Source organism: Tiliqua scincoides, chromosome 1 (genome assembly GCF_035046505.1).
Source record: "Tiliqua scincoides isolate rTilSci1 chromosome 1, rTilSci1.hap2, whole genome shotgun sequence".
NCBI classification, from domain to species: Eukaryota; Metazoa; Chordata; class Lepidosauria; order Squamata; family Scincidae; genus Tiliqua; species Tiliqua scincoides.
Window position 1 is genome coordinate 206,504,880 of NC_089821.1, and position 23,790 is coordinate 206,528,669.

The window sequence follows — 23,790 nt, forward strand, 5'->3', positions numbered from 1 at the left end:
GGCCACAATGTGGGCCTCTCAATGTGGCCCACAGGGAGCCCCCAGTCTCCAATGAGCCTCTGGCCCTCCAGAGATTTGTTGGAGCCCACACTGGCCCGACGCAACTGCTCTCAGCGTGAGGGCGACTGTTTGACCTCTCGCGTAAGCTGTGGGATGAGGGCTCCCTCCACTGCTTGTTGTTTCATGTCTGTGATGCAGCAGCAGCAGCAAAGGAAAGGCCAGCCTTGCTTTGTGCAAGGCCTTTTATATGCCTTGAGCTATTGCAAGACCTTCATTCATTCATATAAGTTCATCTTTAATGTATTCATTTATGTAAACTTATGTAAATCTATTCAAATTTAAAATGTAAATTAATTCTTTCCCCCCCCCCGGCCCCCGACACAGTGTCAGAGAGACGATGTGGCCCTCCTGCCAAAAACTTTGGACACCCCTGCTCTAGACCTCCTGCCCGTTATTTAACATTTTATAACGTTAAATAATTAACATTTCTCATAATATCATTATCTTCAGCCTGGCTTTTAGGACCGAGACATCCTAGAATATGTTAGAATAGTCCAATTGTTAACATATAAACATGAATGAAATAACTACATTAGGAATTTTATGCTCTATTATCTTCAACAGTTTCAGCAGAGAAAGATTTAAGCATGTGATTATCTCTGCCATGGAAACAAATATGACTTTTGTTGTAAATAGAAATTTATTTCATTTGGAAAATAGCATGTATAGGCGGGGCAGGCATACTGCTTAGAAAAGAAAATAACCCTGGTGTGCTTGCAATAATGTCACTAACATCATGTGTTCTTTGGCCTTCAAATGTGTATAGCTTTGTCTAGATGGTGCCCTTCATGACAGGGTAGTGCTTTGAATTATCTTATTTGAAGTGTATTGCAACAGATTATAAAGGCAAGCTAAGTCATCCTCACAGTCAACAGCTAATTAATGAAAGGGGATGGTTTAGATCTGGCTTTACCTGTTGTAAATTAGCTGGATAAATTGTAATTATCCATTGTACAGCTGTACATCTTGCTGAAAACAGAGGTACCACATGAAAACTCTGATTTAGGGCCCAACACTATGTGATGCACACTGGTCCAGTACTAGAACTGGCTCAGTGCAAGTGGATCAGTGGAGCTCAGCCCTGCTGGATCCAAAGCCCTGCATTGGGCCTCCTATTCTGACATGGAGCTACTCTGTGCCAGCTAAATAGCCAGGACAGAGTCAAGTCGCCCCATAGCAGGGCTTCTTCCTTTACCCAGGGGAAGGAGACGAATGTCCCCTTTCCCTGAGGAGATGTTGGGAGCTGCCCTGGATCCAAAGGATGCAGTGCTGCTGCAGCCCTTGGTGCCAGTTAGCTCAGGATTGGACTGCCCATGAACTAAAGTTAGAATAAAAAGCACAGCAATCCTGAATACCTGGAATGAGAAGTTAGTTCCACTGTTTTCATTGGGACTTACTACTTTACAAGTGAGGCCCCAGCCAGGATGATGCAAGCCAGCAGAACAGAAACTGTGATGACAACACACTCCTCAGTCTCAGGAAAATAACACCAGTTCCCAGTTTGCCACTATCCAGTGCTTGTGCAGAGCTGCAAGCTAACACACATGGAATTTCCGCATGTACCACTTGTCATCTCTTCTTCCCTCTTCAACACAATTGTTAAAGATCCGGGAGCCCTAAAGTTGAAAGGTTGGTAACCCCTGGTTTAGTGTCATCCGCAAATTTGCCTGCTCACCACTGATTTCAGATCATTTATAAGTCCATGAAATAGGACCATCCCAACAGCAACTTGTGGTGCCACAACATAAATGCTCCAGCCCCTGTTAAGACTGTGAGTTGTGAGTGTTTGTGCACTCACAGCTGCTGCGGTGGCAATTTTTAAAGAACTTCAGTGGAGAGGGCCTGCCTCACCTGCTGCCCTTACCGTGCAGGTTGCTGCATTCCAATACATTTCCTTGGAAGACTTTGGGCGCAATCCTAACCCCTTATGTCAGTGCTTTCCAGCAGTGACATAAGGGCAATGCAGCTCTGAGGTAAGGGAACAAACATTCCCTGACTTTGAGGAGGCCTCCATGAGTGACACCCAACTGCAGGATGCAGCACATGTCCCATTGACACTGCTATGCCAGTGCTGGAAAGCACTGACATAAGGGGTTAGGATTGTACCTTTGTTGTTTACTTCTTTCTATTGAGAAAACTGTTCTTTTATTCCTGTTCTCTGCATTGTATTGTTTATCCAGTTAAGGTTTCATAAGACCTGTCTTCTTATACCTTGACTGCTACAACAGAAACAAATTACTAATTATTTGATTTCTCTTTTGTTAGTGTAAGAAAAGGCTCACCAAACCCTGGCCTGCAGGCCAGATCTGGCATTTGCCAAAATCCCTCCCCTTCGTGAGTGGCGCTTACCATTCCACTGCTCTGCCACTTTGTTCATCACCCAATCTGGGCATAGGGATGCTCTGGGCAAGCGTGTTTTTGGCTCAATGTCCTAGTGGACTTTGCACCAGCATATACAGGCCATAGACACAACTGCCCAAAGCATCCCTATGCCCAGATCAGGTGACAATCAAAATGACAGAGCAGCAGAACAATAAGTGCTGCTCAGGATGAGGAGGGAGTTTTCATTGTACAGTGGTCCCTAGTTTGGAAAGCACTGTGCAACGTAAGCTCCCTCCCTGTCCCAACTGATTCACTAACAATGGTTAGGAGATAAATCACCAACACAATCTTATGCATGTCTACTCAGAATCGACATGTAAAGGATAGTCAATGCAACTTACTTCCAGGTAAGTGTGGATAGGATTGCAGCCCATAGCTGCATCAATCTTAAGAAGCCACCATAGTTTAGTGATTTTTTAAACATTACTTGGCTCAACGATCTCTGACACTCTTTCTCTCGATACCGAGCTAAACAAACTCATCAGTAAAGCAGCTACCACATTTTCCAGACTTACAAAGGGAGTCTGGTCCAACAAGAAGCTGACAGAACATACCAAGATCCAGGTCTACAGAGCTTGTGTCCTGAGTACACTTCTGTACTGCAGCGAGTCATGGACACTTCGCTCACAACAGGAGAGGAAACTGAATGCTTTCCACATGCATTGCCTCCGACGCATCCTCGGCATCACCTGGCAGGACAAAGTTCCAAACAACACAGTCCTGGAACGTGCTGGAATCCCTAGCATGTATACACTACTGAAACAGAGACGCCTGCGTTGGCTCGGTCATGTCGTGAGAATGGATGATGGCCGGATCCCAAAGGATCTCCTCTATGGAGAACTAGTGCAAGGAAAGCGCCCTACAGGTAGACCACAGCTGCGATACAAGGACATCTGCAAGAGGGATCTGAAGGCCTTAGGAGTGGACCTCAACAAGTAGGAAACCCTGGCCTCTGAGCGGCCCGCTTGGAGGCAGGCTGTGCAGCATGCCCTTTCCCAGTTTGAAGAGACACTTGGCCAACAGTCTGAGGCAAAGAGGCAAAGAAGGAAGGCCCATAGCCAGGGAGACAGACCAGGGACAGACTGCATTTGCTCCCAGTGTGGAAGGGATTGTCACTCCATCGGCCTTTTCAGCCACACTGAAAAGACGCTGTTCCAGAACCACCATTCAGAGTGCGATACCATAGTCTTTCGAGACTGAAGGTTGCCAACAACTCATGAAAGCAGTTTCCATGTACATAATAAGCAGTGGGCATATACACCTTGCAGCTGATCAAATATCTCAGATTTGCCTGCTCATGTAATTACAGCTGAAATGAAAATAGAAAGAATTCTGCTATTTACATTTCTCTTCAGGTCACAGTGTGGGAGTGAACTTTAGTTCAAGTTATGCAAACAGAAAAACAATCAAATACAAATGATAATACTTTCAAAATATGTTCTTATTGTTAATGACAGGCTTGGTGGGTGAAGTTCTTCCCAGCCTCACTCTCACCTCTGAGAAGTTCTTGGAAAGAACTCCTGTTTGGCAACGTCTGTACCAGCAAAGGGGACCCTGCCTTGATCAAAGAATTCTACCTGCTCAGCCCCACTCCCTTGCCCTTGACCCCTTCCATCAAAACTGGTATCTGACTCTAGGGAAGAACCAGGCACCATTATCTACGTCAGTGATTTTCAACCTTTTTCATCTCATGGCACACTGACAAGGTACTAAAATTGTCAAGGCACACCATGAGTTTTTGACAACTGACAAGACACACCATGCTGTTGGTGCAGGGCTCATATCCCCCAATGGTCCTATTAATAAATGACCCTCCACCAAACTCCCGTGGCACACCTGGGTACCATTTGCGGCAAACCAGTGTGCCACGGCACAGTGGTTGAAAATGGCTGATCTATGTGATTATTTCAGATATGCTTTCTCTATTGTATTTTTATTTATTTGCTAAACATTTTGATTTTTTTATCGGCAGCATAAAAATATCATCAATCAATAAATCCGTCACAGATGTAGTTCACAGAGAAAAATCCTGATTTATCTAGTAACATTGAAATAGCTTTATTAACTGCAAGAGAAAAAAAGGTCCAATACTCGCACATTTTTTCAGCTAGCTATAAATCCCCTAAAACTGTTTCAAAAGGCTTGTTTGAAGGCTGTCAGCCGGATAAAAGATTGACAGCTGAATCCAAACTAATTTCCCACATTGCGATGCAGCGCCGCTGGCATGGCCTCCGCTGTACCCATCATGGGAAGAGGCTGCTGGAGATCTCCCCAAGATAAGGGGACACTTGTCCCTTGTCCCAGGGTAAGCCCCAGCAGCCACTATGGGATTACTCAAGTCTGCGCCAACAAAATTGCTGGCTCAAGTCCAAGCAGCCTCGTGTCGGGAAAGCAGGCCCAGGAAGAGGGATAGGATATGGCATGAGCCAGCCCTGCCAATCCCTCCAGGCATGATCTGCCCCCTTCTCCACCCTTCTCTACCCTGTTACACCTCTCCCTGCCCCCCCCCGCCCCCCAGTTACATCCTCTCCCTGTCAGGCACAGGACTTATGTGCACAGGCCCTGCACTGGTGGCAGCAGGTTGGTGCAAGCCTTCCCACCGGTGCCACGATTAGCCAGTGCCAGTACTAGCCTGGTTAGGATTGCGCTGTGAGTTGGATCCATCATCTACCTCTTAACTGATTAATTAAATGATGTTTTTAGAAACAAATAGGTCCCAAACATCAATATAATTTATTTTTTAGAATATTGAAGAAATTGTAAGGAAATTTACAACTTAACAGTTATTAATTTTAGAAGTCAATGCCTTTTTTATTTTTTTTATTTCCTACTAGAGTAAAGTAACACATCAAACTCCATCAGCCAATAAACAAGCATGCCCTGAACTCACCAACTCACTGGTTGAAATTTGTCCTTAATAATGAGAACAAATTAAATATAGATATAATTTTTGAAAATTATCTCCTACTAATTAACCACCTGTTGCTCTAATTGATTAACAGAACAATCCTATACCTGCTTACTCAGAAGTAAGTCCCTTTGTGCTTAACGGTGCTTCTGCTCACATAAGGGAGCATAGGATTGCATCCCAAGCTACTGATTAAACCAATTCAAGCTTGAACTCCCATTTTTGTTCAAATATTTTGAACTGATATTATTATTCTTAGAATATTTCCACTTTTCAACAAAAAAGCAGTTCATAACATGGATTACATGTGAAGATGAATCGATAAACAATTCCACGTCCCCAAAAGGCTCACAGTCTAAAAAGAGGTGTAGAAAAGACATCAGCCACTGGGAAAGGCACCATGCTGGGATGATCTGAAGATGCCTCCCTGTCTGTTTTGTGATACCCCCTAACTAAATCTGTAGTTATTTGGAAATCCCTAAAGAAAATGAGTCAGTCTTCACAGAGTGGTATCCCCTTTTGCTTACACATTTTCAGTTTCTTCCTTATTTCACACTGGCTATATTAGACAATCCTGGAATGCCTCTAGGTATGTTCAGCAGAGAGGTAGCCAAGTGGACTCTTGGGGTAGTCCAGAGCAGACTTTTAAGCTGCTTCACAGGAGTAGCCTTTGCAGACTTTTTCATATGCAACCCTTATAACAAAGTTCATACAGGAGACTTTTTGTCCCCTGCCTCTGAAGCCACTGGATCATTCCTCCTGATATAAATTGACAGAAGATGTTCTTGCATAAAAGATCTGACGAGTCATGACTAGCTTTACAGCTTTCCTGAACCAACGATAAGAAAACACATAAATCAAGGGGTTGCAGGCAGAATTAAAATAAGCAAACCAAATCAGAACATCAAACACAACAGGAGGTGTAATAAAATCTAGCAGACTGTCCACCATGGTATCTATAGTGAAGGGTAACCAGCACAGGAGATAGATACCGACTGCAATACCAAGCGTTTTAGCTGCCTTCCTTTCTCTCTTTGTTGATGCTAACTGATGCTGAGATCCAGTCCTCTTGTTCATGCTGTTTATCTGTTTGGCTTGCCTGGTTGCCACAATAAATATCTTGACATACAACCCTATCATTATGAGACAGGGGAAGAAGAAAACTGGGAAATTTATCCAGCCCCAGAGTTTGTTGAACAGCAATTGACAGCTACCAATGCAAGGCACATCCTGCAAGAACTGCCCTAACCCTTCCTCAATTGCTTTGGTGTAAAGGAAGACGGAGGTGTAAACCACAGGCACCCCCCATCCCATTGCTATATAGATGCAAGCCACTCGGATGGTGACCTTTGTGGGGTAAAGCAAAGGGTCACAAATGGCACAGTGCCGGTCAATGGAGATGAAGCAGAGGTGGAGTATGGAGCTCAAGCAAAACACTGTGTCCAGGAAGGTGTGGAGCCGGCAAAAGTCATCACCAAAATACCAGCAGCTTTCCACAGAGCGTATAGTGCTGAAGGGCAGCACTGTTAAACCCAGAAAGAGATCTGCCAGGGCAAGGGACAGGAGTAAGAAATTAGTGGGTGTGTGAAGTATTTTGAAGCGGAAGACAGAAATAATCACAAGCAGGTTTCCCAGGACTGTCAGCAATATGCCCAGGGTACAGACCAAATAGATGGCCACCTGGGCTCCAAAAGGATGTAGGGTTCTGTAGCAAGAACCATTCTTCTCAAAGCACAGTGGGATTGGGGTTGCGTTTTCCAGAAAAGAGCCCATTCTTCTTTACCATCAGCTACAATGTGCTTCAGCCTGTATTAAATATTTCAGGTTTACCAATCCTTCATCTGAAAAATATTAGGTAATAGAGAGGATGATGACTGAAAAGATCACTACAGTACAGAGAACATGTCTTTGTATTTGGTTGAGGAGGGGACTACTGAAGTTACACATGGAACTATACACCTGGTGTAATCCCATTGGCTTTATTCACAAAATCACATTCTGTTTTTCTTGATTTCATGATTGATCTGGAAAAACTATCTCTCCTGGTTCTATATTCACGTTCCAGATTAAAATACCTATTCAACCCACAAGCATGCATTAGAAGATTCAACAATATCTGTCTTCTCATTTTGTCATCATTCTGATTGTAAGTATAGGTGAGGCCTCATTGCAGACACTGAATTTGAAATCCCCCCAACAGAAATAATAATGAACTAAACCTTTGCGCTAAGTTTAGACCCAAGTACATTTGGCCGTTCCACAGATTAGCTCCTAGTCCTTCTAGGACTTCTGAACAGCTCTTCTTCTGCTCAGTACTTGCCCCTATGAATATAAACACTGCTGGACAGCTCCCCTGCCTGTTAGTGTTCTCTTGTTCAATTACCACAGCATGTTGCTCACGTACCATATAGATTTCCCTATTGCACAAGAATTAGCAAACTCTGATATTGATAGTGCAGGGAGTGCTGCCAGGTGCTAGTTTTCTTGCTTTGCTTCTGGGCACCCTGAGCATGACCGCTTTATTTTCCTCTGCCTACTTGTAACAGAACACTGGATCCAACACTCAAAGTGTTTTTGAGTTATACGTAACTAGTACCTACAGAAGACCATGTTTGATTGCTTGGAGGCCATAGGTAGAGTATTTGAAAAGCCATTTGAAAAACACCCTGTCCCACTGTAAGCAGAAAGGTAAATCCCGTGCTTGGCAATGGAGGCAAGTGTAGTTCAGTTGTCTTTTAAAAACATTTTTAGTGCTTCCCTTAAGTTTAACAACATTCCTAGGGAGGCTCACAAATGTCACATACAAAACAATGTAAAACACAGCAAAGTAAAACTTAAGTAGGGAGATAAAAAACCCATTGAGATAGGAAAGGTCTTCAGATTAAGAAAGATTGTCAGATATGGCACAAGCTTAGATGGTGCAAAAGGATATCAAATTTGGTGCCAGGTAAACCACCATGTGATTGGAGGGGCACACCACATGCAGAGTGTTATGACTGAATAGGCCCTATCCATTCACTACCTGCCTCATCTCAGAGGGGGAGCTGGACTTGGGAAACAACCTTGATGAAGATCTCAGTATTTGAATAGGCTCATTTTGGAGAAGGTGCTAGACTTGTCCTAGGCTAGACACCACTATCAGGATAGTCATGCAAATAGAACCTAATTATTGTAAAATAGTGTTTAATCAATTGAAAGACGTGTATAGAGGCAAGCTCTGAAAAGGATTTTACAGTGTTTTCCATGGCAGACAAAAATGTCTATTATAAATGTAAACCATTGATGCAAGTCTGGGCACATTTGTGAATATTTGCAAGTGGCAACTATATTACTAACACAGTTTGTTTATGTTTCTTTTTAATGAAAGCTAGGAATTGAATTAAAAAGAAGAAGGGTTCCTTGGAAGAAAGAATAAATTGTTTATGAAAAATCTTATTGTTCACAGGATTACCAAGAATATATTTCTCATTTCAGGTTCTTAGAAACAAAGTGTAGGATCAAATTGCTTTCCTCACTTCCAATTATTCCAGAGCTATAAATAGAAAGTATTATGGAACTGAGAATCTGACATCCAATAGATTTCACAAACAATTGCACCATCATTGACTGTTTAAACATTAAACTACTATTATACAAAGCAAATAAACCAGGATAAAACATTTCATAGTATATGAGTAACACTTGTATCAATGGAAACTTCCTAGTTTAGTTTTTTTTTTTTTTGACAGATCCAACAGTTAGCCTGTATGATTGAAAAGAAGTCTTTATTACATTCCTTAAACCAGCATTGTGACAGAGCAATCTAAACAAAATATGTTTTTTCCCTTAAAGTGTTTTAAACATTATTGAAATGCATGTCAAACAATATAGAAACTTCCATTTTGAACATATAAATGCAAAACAGTTTCACAATTTCATGTATGTGCATTGTAATACACAAATACAATGGAGATTACCTGTGGTGTCCCTTGTATTAACTTTCCGAGTCTCTCTTCCTTACACGTCTGGAAAGTATGAAATCAATCAATTCCTTATATAATCTAGCTGGAAAAAAACAATTCTCTCTAAAGAATAGTGGGCTGGAAGGGATGGACAAAAGCAGGCATGTTCAGGAGCAATGTTGCCTGGTATCAAGAGCCCTGCTGCGCCCAGACATGTATTTAAATAAATGCATGTAAATAATGAGTAAATAGGCTCATTACTTGCCTATTTAATGTTAACAGCTGAATCACAAATTAGTGCTTATAAATTATCCCCCCATAATAGTGTCATCATATATAAACTTTCCACTATATTACCTCTCCCTTTTCAGTCTAATCAAAATGGCTATATGTTTCTACCACTCCAGGAAGCAAGCGACAATGCTGCACTCTGCAGGATTTTCTGTATTTTCTTGTGAGAAATTCTCCCCTCCCCCAGCCCTCTTCTACATTTATTTTATCGCAAGTTTCTGGAAAGTCCTCCCTTTTTTCACCCATAGCAAATTTGGATGAGAAGAGGGTACAGTAATGGCATCAGACAGGGCAGAGCCAGATTTGAGTTCCTGAGTTATGTGGAGCAGATGGTGTGATCCTGACATGTCACTATGTTGAGCAGCCCGATCCTAAACAACACATTATGCAGTTTGGCTGCTGCCACAAGTAGCAAGCAGCCAAGTCTATGCATTCAAAGAGCTGCACAGAGGGATCTTCAGCGGCAGGTGTCCAGCCAGGGTGACCAGAAGTCCTCTTTTTCTAGGACGTCCTCTTTTTTAGCCTTGTGTCCTGGAAAAGAACTTAAATCTCCTCCTTTTTCCTGTGAGCGGGCCCCTGCAGGCAGCGCATACTTGGCGGATTGGTGGAGGCCTACTCTGCTATATCCTAACCCCCCCTTCCACTCCTATAGGTGCAATACCAGGTTTCCAGGATTTGTGCCAGCAATATAGCTGGCGCAAATCTGATCAGCTCCATAGAGCAGGCTGTACCTCCTAACCTGTGCTGGATACAGTGCAGGCCATGCAACCTGGCTCTGTCAGCGCAGGTTAGGAGTGGGCTGTGACTCACACAAACTCACACTTAATTAAAAGAGTGCCACTGAGAATATGCAAAGTGCATTTCCCTGCCTATTGAATGGCCTCCCACCTAACTTCCAGATGTTCAGAAAGGCTTCTAAGCCAAAGGTCATTGCTTGTAAGCAAGCCTTAGTCCCAACAGCTCTGTATAGAAATCAGTACCTGATCTGGCTGCTGACAGGCAATCAGAGCTGATGTATGTCCCTTTGCACTGAAGATTTGGGGCCCAATCCTAAAGAATGCACGCTGGCTTACTGCCAGTACGCACTGTCGCAAATGTGCTATAAGGTGTGTTTTTGGGCCCTAGCACTGGTGGAGCACCTGTGCTAGCCCAGCACTGGCTGGCGCTGGGCTAGCACTGGTGGAGCACCGCAGCTCCGCTGCTTGGTGGATGCACAGACCGCCAGGCAGAGGAGAGGAAAGTGGGGCATGGGGGAGGCAGAGAGGAGGTGTTCCAGGGCAAGGGGAGGTAGAGGGAGGGTAGGGAGGAGGGGTACTGGGGGAGGGAGCAGGGCAGGAGGGAGGTGAGACCGGTGGAGCTTTGATCCGTCAGATCCTAAGCCTCTGTGTTGGGCAGTCTGCCTGACATGGAGGCTCTAAATTCTATGCTGACCCATTGTGGGGCTACTCGCCTTACCTGGGGATAGCCTTACCCGTCTGGGGCACACTGGATGCAGCGAGCAGCAGCCATTTTCGGAGCTGCTGCAGCCCCGTGTGGCAGGCAGCTCTGGAATGGGCTATTGGTCTCCATACAAAAATATGCACTCATGATTCACCCACCGTCACAGTAAAAAGCTAGGTTTAATAGGAATAAACTCCACTGTGTTCTCCTTATCAGACAAACATTATCTCAGATAAGGGTAAGGGTGCAAGAAGAAAGGCAAATAGAATAATATGTTAGGATAAGGACTTTGTAATTTTTTACAGTAATGCGCATTCATATGCTCCATTTCTCTTGTACTGCTTTATTCTCTGACGGAAATTTTTTAAAAACCCTGTGTTTTGCTGCTATAACTAATTGATTTACAGATTTTGCACGCAAAGGACTGGAAGTGGTTACGGAAACTAGTGTGCTTTCAGTCACCATGCTGTCCACCATGTTTATCTCTGCACAGTACAGTAAGATCAATCCAGGCAGTCAACAACAGCAACCTCTGGGCAGTCTCTTCCCTGTCAGTTTCTACTTCTTAGGTAGTACTTTTACTCTCTCCTCCCAGCCGCCTGCACTTCCTGCTTAGCCTGGCCATGTTAAATCTGCCATGAGAAGGCTATTTAGACAAGCCATAGCATTATTTAATGGTTCTGTGGCCAGACACAAAAGTAAGCTAGTAGTTACATGCACACACAGTCCAGCATTCATATTATGTCTGCACAATGGAGCTGTTCATAACATGCATGGAAACAAAGGCGCATATGTTCATTATTGGTTTAGGTAATATGGCCATTGTCTTCCAGACTGCATGCTTTGAGCAGCTCTGTTTAATTTGCAGTTCACACATCTCCCTTTATCTTTTATGTCTTGAAGTCAAATAGACATTTTGCTTAAATGGAACCAGCAACTTAAATGGCTTAAATGGAACCAGCAACTCCAGTCCACCTTTAAAATGGTAGGTGAAAGTAAACACGACTCCTGCTTTAAGTAAGCTTGTCAAATAAATACATCATGGGGTTTATTTTTCAGAAAATATCCGGCAGAGCTCACAAGAAGAGCTTGGGGTGAAGAGCTGCAATAATTGTTTGGATTTGGCAAGTTCCCAAGTGTAGGGCACAACTGTGGCATGAAGCAGACCTCTCAGAAGAGACAGAAAAGGAAGTAAGTGAGCTCAAGGGGAGGTGCAATATGTTTACCTCTTACAAGCAGAATATTCCCCTGTGAATATTCTTTAGAAAAGTATTTTCCTGAAACTATTTGAAGCATATTTTCCTATGGAAACAGCTCCCTAAGTCTAGATTGATTTCTTTTGTGTGGCCCTGTGCCCATAATTGCCTGATTACTGGGCTTTCCTCATTTACTAGTGTACTATAGCAGGGATTCCACCCTCTCCTTGTGGTTCTTTATCCAGTGACCTAAGGCAGGAGGGCAGTCTTTGTAGTTACCAGGCCTGTCTTCCTACTTAACATTCAGTATAGTTTCTAGATACAGAGGTGTCAAACTCATTTCATACGGGCGCAGAATCGCATTCATGGTGCGTGCTGAGGGCCAGAAATGCCATCATTAAGCAGGAAGTGACATGGCATTAAGGAAATGATGGTCAGAAATGAGCACTTCGTTCTCACATAGAAACTCATTAGCTGCAAGTGACAGAAGAGAAAATGTGCAAATCTGGATCATATTTGCAAGATATGGAAGAGCCTAATTATCACAGGGGCCACCCTTTCAGCAGCACTGCTTCTGCTGAGGAGCCACTTTACATCTCAACTGGCGCAGGTCCTTGTTGACCAAATGCACCTACTGGGCCTTACCCTGGGGCAAAGGGGCAAATGTTCCATTATCCTGAGGAGACCTCCAACATGCAAAATTCCCCTCCAGGATACAGTGTAGCCCTTGCCAGTGCTGCTATATTGGCACAGGGTGTTTGGGTAAGATTGGGTTATTTGTGATTCAAAACTGCACTTTAAACACGATTGGAGTAAAAGGCAACAGGGCCACAACATTTCAAAGGGTGATACTGACTGTGACTGACCATGTTTCGCAGTAAGGACAACATATTCTAAGCACACAAAGATGTCCACTGCAACTCCTAAGGCAGCTTGCAGGGTTTCTAGATCTGTGCTGAACAGGAACATTTGTAAGGTTTGGTATCCAGTCTCCTGCAGAAGCACAAATGATGCTGGAGTAATACCAACAGCTGAGAAGAAAAGCCAGACAAGAATATGAAAGTGGAAGAGCAGGGAAGCACCAACTATGATCCTGGTCTCTCATCTTCCATTGGACAGTTCAGTAATGACATGTAGGACTGGCCTTTCCATGAAGAAACCTGAAATGGTTGCATGGCGCAGCGGCCTGCAGTGCATCCTCTCCAGTCTGCAGTGCCACAGACACACCATTGTCCTAACTGGTTGAGACAGCCAACAGCAGCACCCCCCTTCTTCCTCTAGCACTACTAGAGGGAAGGGAAGGCATTGTTCCCTTTAAGCTGCTGAGCTCAAAACCGAGCTCCACACAGTTTGGAGCACGGTGTTCCCCAAGTCTGGTTGGCAACCTTCAGTCTCGAAAGATTATGGTATAAGCCTACAGCACCCAGTATTCCCAAGCGGTCTCCCATCCAAGTACTAACCAGGCCTGACCCTGCTTAACTTCCGAGATCAGATGAGATTGGGCATGTGCAGGGTAACAGTCGCTGCCATTCACCTGGGAATGCTGCTGAGCTGCCACATAGCAGGCAAAGGAGTCTTTGAAGAAAGAAAGAAAGAAAGAAAGAAAGAAAGAAAGAAAGAAAGAAAGAAAGAAAGAAAGAAAGAAAGAAAGAAAGAAGGTGCTGTGGCTCTAAATTGCGCAACCAACCAGGGCTTACAAAGCACCTTGCGGGCAGAGAGGCAATGTGGATCTTGCCACCTTCCTTTCTCTTCCCTTCCCTTCACTTAGCAGGAACAAAGCATGCAGCCTTCTTGCTTTGTGTCACTTCTGTTTCTAATGAACAGGAATGATGTATGTTGGGTTCCCAGAGTGCACTGCTTCTGTTCATTTAAAACAGAAGCAGTGAGGAGTGTTATAAAATGCCTATATTTTATGTGTCTTCCTGTGTATTTTTTTTACCTCTTTCTCTACATTGAGAACAGGCTTAAAGTCAATAGCACCAGTCTGTATCATTCACAGCTGGGAAGTAAATTACAGAAAGCCTTGCTAGACAGGGAAAGAAATGCAAATTTGATTTGAAGCAGCTAGGACTAAATAAATGGCTTCAACCAGGTTCAAGATGTGAGTCTCCCCTGGCCACATTGATGCAGAGACCCCACCCACGTGCCCACACACATGTATTCAGGTGCTACCTTGTGCCTCAGAGGTTTGTGTGGGGAGGGGGTTGCTTCACCTGGCATCTGCCACCACCTAAGAAGATTAGAGCATAAGAAGAACCTTGCTGGACTAGTTCAGCTTCCTGTATCTCGAAGTGGCCCACCAGATGCCTCAGGAAGCACACAAGACAAGATACTTGCATCTCACTACTACTTCCCTGCATCTGGCATTCTATTTACCCTTGCTCCCCCCCCCCCCCCAATGAAGACACCAGACTATGGCTTGGCTTTAACTTGGGCCATTTTATTAAACACAAGTGACCAATTTTTAAATTTTGAAACCTACTGAACACAATATCCCTCCCTTGCCAGTCTGGGGTAGGTGAAAAAATTGGCCAGTGCAGTTATTCCTTGGACAGGGGTTGGGTCCTATAGGCTCCTGGATCCACTCCATTGTTCACCTCCAGGAAGTGTGCCTGGCCAACCAGTCTCATCATCAGTGTGCCCTCCCTGTGAATAACCTTCCCCCAGGAGTCAGCCCCTCCCTTTTCAGCCCAATGGCCCCCTGATCCTTCATAAGGATCCTTACATGCTAGCATTTTATATTGTTTTGATATTTGTCTCTTCTAGCAGTGTCATAAAACTTGAACTGAAATTCACAGGCAGCAGCCTGCATGCAAGAGATTCTGCAGCACCTCAGTACCAGCCAATTTTTGCCAGATTCAATTACCCTTACGCTTTTATTTTGTATGCTTGGTTTTGTTAACCCCTTTTGCTTTTATTGGACTTTAATAAACATTTTACAGTTTAACCTTGAGTCTGCCTGTTCTCTAGTATGGAAAGTTTAATGGATTATCAAGTCTCCTTGCTCTGCAGCTGATTCTACTGTGAGAGTGTTTTTGATAGGAACCCCTGAGGTTCAGTATTATTCTAGGGGTTCTGCCCAAGGAGCCCCTCTGGCTAACCTGATCTCCTGGGCAGGTGGCAGCAGATTCATTTTACCAAGATGTTTCCCCATTCATCTGTGTGCCCAAACAGGGGAGAGAAGAGTTGTGTCGCAGAGAAGAATCCTGTGTCTCAGGAGTTTGCTGGAGGGTCATTTATTAATAGGACCATTGGGGGATATAACCCCCCACCAACAGTATAGTGTGCCTTGTCAATTGTCCAAAAACTGATGGTGTGCCTTGACAATTTTAGTACCTTGTCAGTGTGCCATGAGACAAAAAGGTTGAAAATCACTGCACTAGATACTGCTGCCCTGAGTCAATGTGCAATTGCTGACAGCCACTCTTGACACTGACGAGGAGGAAAGCTGCATGCCACACACTTGGTAAGGGAAGGGGAGGGAGGTGGGGCATACACATTAGCTTGCCCTCCCCCTTATCCATAAGGGAGGCATAAGTGCATGCATGGGTGGCATTTTGTGGGGGATTCAAGGCAGCACAGGAGAGTGACTGATGATATGCTAATAATCCCCTGCCACCCTTGCCATAGATAGCTTGAGTTCCATTTACACTACCCACTCTAAACCACTCGAAGGATTCTATTTTATGCTAGAGAAAACACTGAACACTTGGATTTGATAAATGAGTGAGTTTACTCATTTTCAGAAAATAGATTGGCAGTATAGAAATGTTGGTGGAATATCTTTCCTAAGAGAATGTATCTAAGTGCTTTTTGAAACCACGGGTAGAAAAAGCCATATATTAATGGGTTACAGGTGGAGTTGAAGTAGCCCAACCATGTTAAAGCATCAAATAATACCACGGGAGTTGAGAAACCTATAAATGGATCCATTAAAATGGTGATGAAACATGGAAACCAGCACAGGAGGAAAACTCCCATGACTATACTCAAGGTTTTAGCAGCTTTCCTGTCTTTACTCTTGGAAAGTTGGCTCTGTTTTTCATGATGTGAACTTTCTGGTTTGCTTTTCATGGCATTCAGATGCTTCCTGGATACTTCAAAAATTTTTGCATAAATCCCTATCATCACGCAACTTGGAACAAAGAAGCCAAATGAGAACAGAATTACTCCCCACAGTTTGTTAAACATAACTGGACAGGTACTAGAACATGTGACTAGGATCGCATAACCTTCAATGCCAGAAGCATACCCTTCAGAGAAAACCAGCCCAAAAGCAAAAGCAGCTGGTACTGACCAACAAATGACTATCAATTGCCTAATGACAGGGAGAGTAATTTTGCATGAATAATGGAGAGGATAACAGATGGCGTAGAAACGGTCAACAGCAATGGAACAAAGGTGGAAAATAGAAACTAAGCAGAGCATCAGGTCAAAACTGTAGTGTATTTTGCAGAATGTGATCCCAAAATACCAGCAGTTCTCCACAGATCTAACCATGCTATAGGGCATAATGAAGAAGCCAAGGAGGAAGTCAGTGACCGCCATGGAGAGGATGAGAATGTTGGTTGGAGAGTGCAGTTGTTTAAAATAGGAGATTGAAATTATGATCGCCAAGTTCCCAAAGACCGTGATGATGATGACTCCAATCATGGAAATGTACATGATACCTCGAACGGTTGCTGACCTGAAGCTTTCAGGACAGGATCTATTTCCAAATTCAGAGCAATCTATGACATCATTGGAGAAGTTAAAGACAGACATGATCTTTAATCTGAAAATAAGGATATTTCGTGTTAGATGCACCTTCAATTAATGTATGCTATTTATAGTTCCCTATCAAACTTCTGTAATATGAGTTATCTGTTATGAGCTATACATTGGCATTTGCGGGAAGTACTCTATATGCTGAGCCTGAAATTTTGTTCTATGAAGAATGTTAGGATTCAACTTCCTTTGCACAAAAAAGCCAAAATTGTCTAGTGACAATTTTGCTGTGGCTTAATTTTACATCTCTAGCTTGTTTGCAAATTATGGCTCTGTATGCCTTTCATTAAGATATAATCACTTTTGGCCTACTAGTGGTTCATACAGAGATGAGAACCCTAAAGTGTTCATTAAGGGTGACTTTTGCCCTGAGTCAGATTGTTGATCTCTTACTCTGAATGCACAGAACTTGGATCCTACATACATAGAGTCAGTATGAAACTTTCTGAGGTGGCAGGGCTAACGATGCCCCCCTTCCTTGGCGGCCAGCCTCTGCTTCTCCTAGTCCCTGCATTGCAAAAGAAAGAGGGGAACGGAGTGGAAAATTAAGTGTGTGGGAGAGGAGGTGCTCTAGCCTACCATTCTCCTCTTTTCCACACTTCTCCTCCATTTTCTTCATTTTCCAGTCCCAGGCATTGGAGAAAGATGAGCAATGAAGGCGAGATGGCAGATGTAGGTGGGCTGCAACCCCCACCAATCTGCTTGCCTGAGATGACTGCCTCAGTTGGTCATAAGAACATAAGAAGAGCCCCGCTGGATCAGGCCAAAGGCCCATCTGGTCCAGCTTCCTGAATCTCACAGTGGCCCACCAAATGCCCCAGGAAGCATACAAGACAACAGGCACAACCTGCATCCTGGTGCCCTCCCCTGCATCTGGCAATCAGAGGCAGCCTGCCTCTAAAACCAAGAGCTTGCATATACCTACTATGACTTGTAACCCGTAATGAACTTCTCCTCCAGAAATTTGTCCAATCCCCTCTTAAAGGCATCCAGGCAAGTTGCCATAACTACTTCTTGTGGCAAAGAGTTCCACAAACTAATTAAATGCTGGGTAAAGAGATATTTTCTTCTGTCTGTCCTAATTCTCCCAACACTCAGCTTTCATGGATGTCCCCTGGTTCTGGTGTTATGCGAAAGGGAAAAGAGTGTCTCTCTATCCACTCTGTCCATCCCCTGCATAATTTTGTATGTCTCAATCATGTCCCCCCTCAGGCGCCTCTTTTCTAGACTGAAGAGGCCCAAACGCTGTATCGTGGATGGGCTGACCCTGAATAGATAGTCTCTTGGAACCTAGCTCTACTAAGGATGAAATCCTAAATGGGAGCTCAAAGCACATTTGTGCTTCTTCTGGTGTTAGCTGGGCTAGTGCAAGGACATACACCAGCCCACAGAGGATGCATCCAGCCTCCGCGGTGATGAAACCAGATAAGTATGTCGGCCAAGCTCAGCTGGCTCAGGGATCTGGAGGGTATGGGGAGGGTGAAAGAAGTCATTACGTGGTGGGGAGAAGGTGGGTGGTAGGTGGGCCCATGAGCAGGCAGCGGGAGAGTAGAGGGTGGGGCCAAGATCTGGCACTTGTGCTAGATCCTGACCCCGTTCCCAGGCAGCCTGGTGCAGCACACAGAGCAGCAAGAAAGTTGCAACACTCAGGGAGAGGCAGGAGGGACAATATCAGTTCCTCTGTCTTATTGTGATCGAGGATGTCCTTGTTGCTCTGTCTCTGCTTTGATCATTCTGACAGCTTAGAAAAGCTTAGAAAAACAGCCTAGAAAACTGCTTAGAAAAAGCTGTACATGTAAACATACACACAAATCATTATGAAGTGACCTGCAAACATATCACTGTAAAGTTGTGAAACATTATTGTGTAAGAGCAATGGGTTTTTGCAAAGAAGACAGAAAATAGGACATAAAAAACTACTGGAAAAAAATGAGTTTAAGCACTGGATCTTCACATTAGTATTGGTGATAGATTATACAAAAGGAACTCACACAGACTTGTCATCTGTTGAATCATTGTACTGCATTGGCTGCTACACTTTTAGAATGTCAGATAGGTTGCAGCCATTCTTCTCTCCCTTACCTGTTTCTGTCCCATTCTGAGCAATTAAACAGCTCTGGATAACACTAGAACCACAGATATGGCAATGGAAACAATTCTTGCTTTGTTGGCAGTGCCAGCCTATTCTGCCCCATCCAGGGCGAGTGTTATCATTAGACCAACTAGGCAGCTCTAGGGGGCACAGTATGGACCTTTGAAGGGCACTGTTCTATATAGATTAGTTTGTTTAACCCATGTAAAAAATGCAACTTACAATTTTTATATTTTTATTTTATTTTAAGATAAATACCACAACAGTGCTATGGAATATTGTTAATTAATCTTATGAAAAAATTCTATACTTTTTAAAAATTGCCTAGGGCACAAAAAAGCCTGGCATCAGCCCTGGCCCCACTAATAGACCATCCTTCTTAAGACTATTTGCATCATTGATCCAACATCAGGCCTTATGATAAGGCACAGAAGTCATTGCACCTTTAGCTTGACCTCTCCTTTACTGGTGCAGCAACTGATGGGATTGACTCTTAAATCCTATTACATTTTATTAGTTTAGTTCTCCTAAATAAGCTGCTTTAACTAATGTGGCTACAAGGCTGCCTAAAGACCAATCTGATGATTAAGAAGAATTTCTCTGTGTTGCTAAATGCATTCTGAGAGCTATGAGTGAATGAGACCTACATTAGAACTACAAATGAAAAATTGTTTAGTTCTACTTTTAAATACTTTAAATTTACAGTGATAAATTGACTCACATCTCACTCAGTAAAGGTAGGAAAGAGTCGAGCCCTGTCCTTTAGATGCTTCTGATCAGCCCATCAGTTTATACCTATATAAAAAGGAACTCCAGTTTAGCTTTGTCCCAGTTATAAAATGATGTATAGCTTTATCTGCTGCACTTTTTAAGACTGAGCAGTGCCCCTACACATTCACAGAGAACCACCAATCGCTTTGTGAGGAAGAGAAAAGTCAGCAGGACAAGAATCAACATCAACACCAACACCGGCCATGCTTTTTAAAGGCTGAACTCTTTTTAAACTGAATTTAATCTGCCTTGAGGGCCTTTTAGGAATTGGAAAGGCAGCACACAAATGCCCCAATAAATTAAATTCAGTAATTAAATTAATTTGACATTTTTGGGAAACTGAAATTAATTATGCCAACATAATTAACATTGAGAATTAACATTAATTATGCCAACTGAAAAAAATGCCAACAAATTAACATTGAGAAGCGTGGGTGCTGATCCAAACTGAAGATGTAGTTTGATTGTAGTAGAAACTGGATCAATCACCCCATTTTTGGTGACAAACAAAACATCCTTTGCCCTCAAGCATCCTGAACACCAGTTCCCAGATCCTTCACAGTGTATGGCGAAGGAAAGCACCCATAACATGCCAACATGTTTCTACGGGCCATGGCCAGCTGATCAGGTCACTACAGCTGACTCCAGCTTTGGAGAAAAGCCATCAGCATTATTTGTAATGGTGTGTGGTAGCAAGGCAAAAGCCTGATCAGAACTGCAATCAGCCAGCCATGATGCATACGCATAATAGCTTGCTTGGTACAGTCTGAAATGGCTGCAAGTTCCCCCAGGCTAACTTTTTCTATGCTGCCAGAGGCTGAGGTTGTGTGAACTGACCCAGCGAAAAACAGCCAAGCCCTTTTTTCCCCCTGACAAATTTCATCTCTGTGATTCTTTTCCTATAGAATTCATTGCAAAAGAACAGAGTACAGTCAACCCAATATTTAGGACAGCCAAAATGGCATTTGAGACTATTACAATTAGTCCCTTTCTTCTCCTACCTGAGACTGTTAACATTATAAAGCAATTTAAATGTTAACGAGAAGTTAGAAGCCAGATCCAATCCTTTCTGGTACCCTCTTCTAAACTCTGCAGGGTTATAATTATGCTATGTTTTTATGACAAAGCAGTCAGGTCTCTAGGGGGTTGCCAGAAAAAGTATAGATTAGTTTATTTTTTTTCTTTTTTGCAGCAACCAGAGCTGCCAAAGCTCCAGGAAGGATCACATGCTTCCAGAATCACGCATATCCTTTGTTTCACAAGACAGCACCCAAAAGGCCTGGGGGACCCAACAGCAAATGACACCCAATAAAAGACCTTGAAAAGGAATAGTGGCACAATGACCCATGGCAGTAGTAAGCATGCCATAACATACTTCTAGAAGCTCAACATCCTTCCATGGTCACACTTTCATTACCATGCCCCATGGGCAGCCCAAGCCTACCTAAACTTCCCTGTGCAGTGCTACATCCCTCAAGGGAGTTTAGCAGGTGGAAAGCCTCCCTAGCATAAGGGGACATGTGATAAGTCCCAGCCTATGTATATAGCTGGCACACGTCCAAGCTGATCCATCTTGACAGATTGGGCCCGGGAAAGGGGATAGGATATGGCGTCTGCCAGTACCACCAATCCCACTCCTCAAGGGACTGATCTGCCCGCCCTGACTCATTGCTGCCTTACTCCATCCTTCCCCACTGCTCCTACTACACCAGACCTACCTGCTCTGGTGGGCACCACTCTTGCACTGGTGCCAGCAGGACGGCTCTGGCTTCCTGCTGTTAACTCGGATGCCACCACTGTTAGGAAATAGCAACACTGAGTTGCATTTTCCAGCAGAGGGCAGCCTCTCATGTTCTGCAGTGATACCTGCACCTGTTATTGTGCGTCCTTGGCCATTTCCTCTTCCTTTACGGTATATATTCTCCTCCTTCCTGACTTCCTTTGTGTAGATGTATGTTTCTCAGTCTCTGCTCTCAGTTTGTTATTTTATTGTACTTTCATGCACCCAGGAGCAGCTATCTAGGGCTCCTGGTCTTCTAAGCGTTGGGAATTCCTAATGGGACTGAGGGCGCAATCCTAACCTACTTTCCAGCACAGGCATAGCTGTGCCAGTGGGGCATGTGCTGCATCCTGCAGTTGGGGGCAGTCACAGAGGCCTCCTCAAGGTATGGCAATGTTTGTTCCCTTACCCATAAGTCGCATTGCTCTTATGTTGGTACTGGAAAGTGGGTTAGGATTGCACCCTAAGTTTATGTATGAACTTCCATGGAATTGTGAGTAAACCTCCTTTCAACTTTGAAACTTTTTGCCTCCAGTTTTTTTGTGCCTTATTAATTGCAAGCAGCCTGGGTAGAAGAGCAGCTTCTTTGGTTGGTAATTGCTCAGTTGAGCGTTGCCCTATTTCAACAGCCACAACATGCTTTGGGCATATTTGCAACAGTCTGTACTGGTGCAGAGGATGGTTAGGATTGGACCTTAAGACTACACACACACAAAAGCCAGTTTCTTTATATACGTACTTCCTTCTCATGCCCCTAATTTCAACTTTGAAACTTACTGTGTGACATCTTTAAATGATGCATATTTTATCCCAAACTCTTGGAGTGAATTGAAATAGTTCAAAACAAATTTATTTAAAGATGAAAGATGAGATTAGACAAGCAAAATCCCAAGTAATTATAAGAATGTTATTAGAGTACAAACCTGTTCAGTACAAACCTAGAGTACAAACCAATTCCTGTCTCCTTGTACAATTAAATTAAGCAGGCAAGGCCCCACTCTCAACCCAAAGGGGCATGTTTCAGGATTATCCATTCTCTCCTCTCTCACTCCTTATTCATTCATATGCAATTCCTTCCCTGTGTGTCAACCATCTAACATTTGGGGGTGGCCAGGCAAGCTGGAGCTTGTACCCAGGCAAATTTCTCAGCTGAGTCCGAAGCTTCTTCTCAGTGAAGACACTTTGAACAGTTTTCAAAGGCAGCCTCTAAGTGTTCCTGCTGATGGCAGCACCACTCCTGCTGAAGGTGTCCCTCTTTCTTGGTGTTCCTCTTGGTGTTCCTCTTCCTCACCCCTTCTTAGATTTCTTAGATTTGGTCTAAGAAATGAGGAGAAGCGAGCAGTCGGAGAAAAAGAATAGCAATGGGGCTAGAAAAGGAAGACTGGGAGAGTGGTCCGCAAGAATGAGAAGAAAAACCAAAGGCCATAAGCAGGGATAAGTTGAGCTTCTTGTAATTAGCTACAATAACGACTACATCTAGTTCACTAAGAAAATGCTTTCATATACCAATCTATAAAACTTTTTTTTAAGTTTGCCGGGAAGTTAACCTTATATCTTATACTGAAGAACTCTTGGAAAAAAACAAAGAGAGAGAAGGTAGCAGCCATCTGGGGACTGCTCAACATTGCTGAGCAATTAGACGTGTTGACAGCCAATTTCACAAAACCCAATATGGTAAATGAGGCTTTGAAGACATATTTGTTTGCATTCTCCGAGGCTTTCTTCAATCCATAATGGGATCATCAGGCAAAAGCGCAAATCCTTCCTCTCATGCGCTGCCCATTTGCTGGGCTTAAATAGAAACCAAGAGACTTCATTAGCACATCTCCATTGCATTTCAGAGGCATAATGACCTCACTTTCCAGCACTGCTGATTAGGTGCTAATGAAGCCAGATAGCTGAGAGCTTTGGTGAAATGTTGGTCTCCCTTATGGGACTATGTATTTGGAAAACAGAAGGCCACCAGGCACTTTGGGAAACTGCAAACCGACCTAAGCAGGCACAAGAAGAAGTTATTTCCAAGTTCAGTCACACACTGAAAAGTGGCCTCATGCTGTACAGCATTACAAAATATTCTTTTGATATCTACAAGGAAGGAATTTAAAATATAGTTCTATATATCTCCTTCACAGAATGAAGAATGCATTTCAGGAACTCGCAAA

At 43.5% G+C, this 23,790-nt stretch overlaps 2 protein-coding genes and 1 pseudogene across 2 annotated transcripts; all 3 read right to left on the minus strand.

Moving 5' to 3' along the window:
• Positions 1–6,100: 6,100 nt before the first annotated feature.
• Positions 6,101–7,123, minus strand: LOC136647086 (trace amine-associated receptor 5-like). The gene has a single exon (XM_066622744.1). The coding sequence runs from the start codon at positions 7,121–7,123 to the stop codon at positions 6,101–6,103; it is 1,023 nt and encodes a 340-aa protein (XP_066478841.1).
• A 6,506-nt stretch (positions 7,124–13,629) lies between these two features.
• LOC136637054 (5S ribosomal RNA) lies at positions 13,630–13,746 on the minus strand (annotated as a pseudogene).
• A 2,204-nt stretch (positions 13,747–15,950) lies between these two features.
• Positions 15,951–16,883, minus strand: TAAR2 (trace amine associated receptor 2). The gene has a single exon (XM_066622745.1). The coding sequence runs from the start codon at positions 16,881–16,883 to the stop codon at positions 15,951–15,953; it is 933 nt and encodes a 310-aa protein (XP_066478842.1).
• Positions 16,884–23,790: the final 6,907 nt, after the last annotated feature.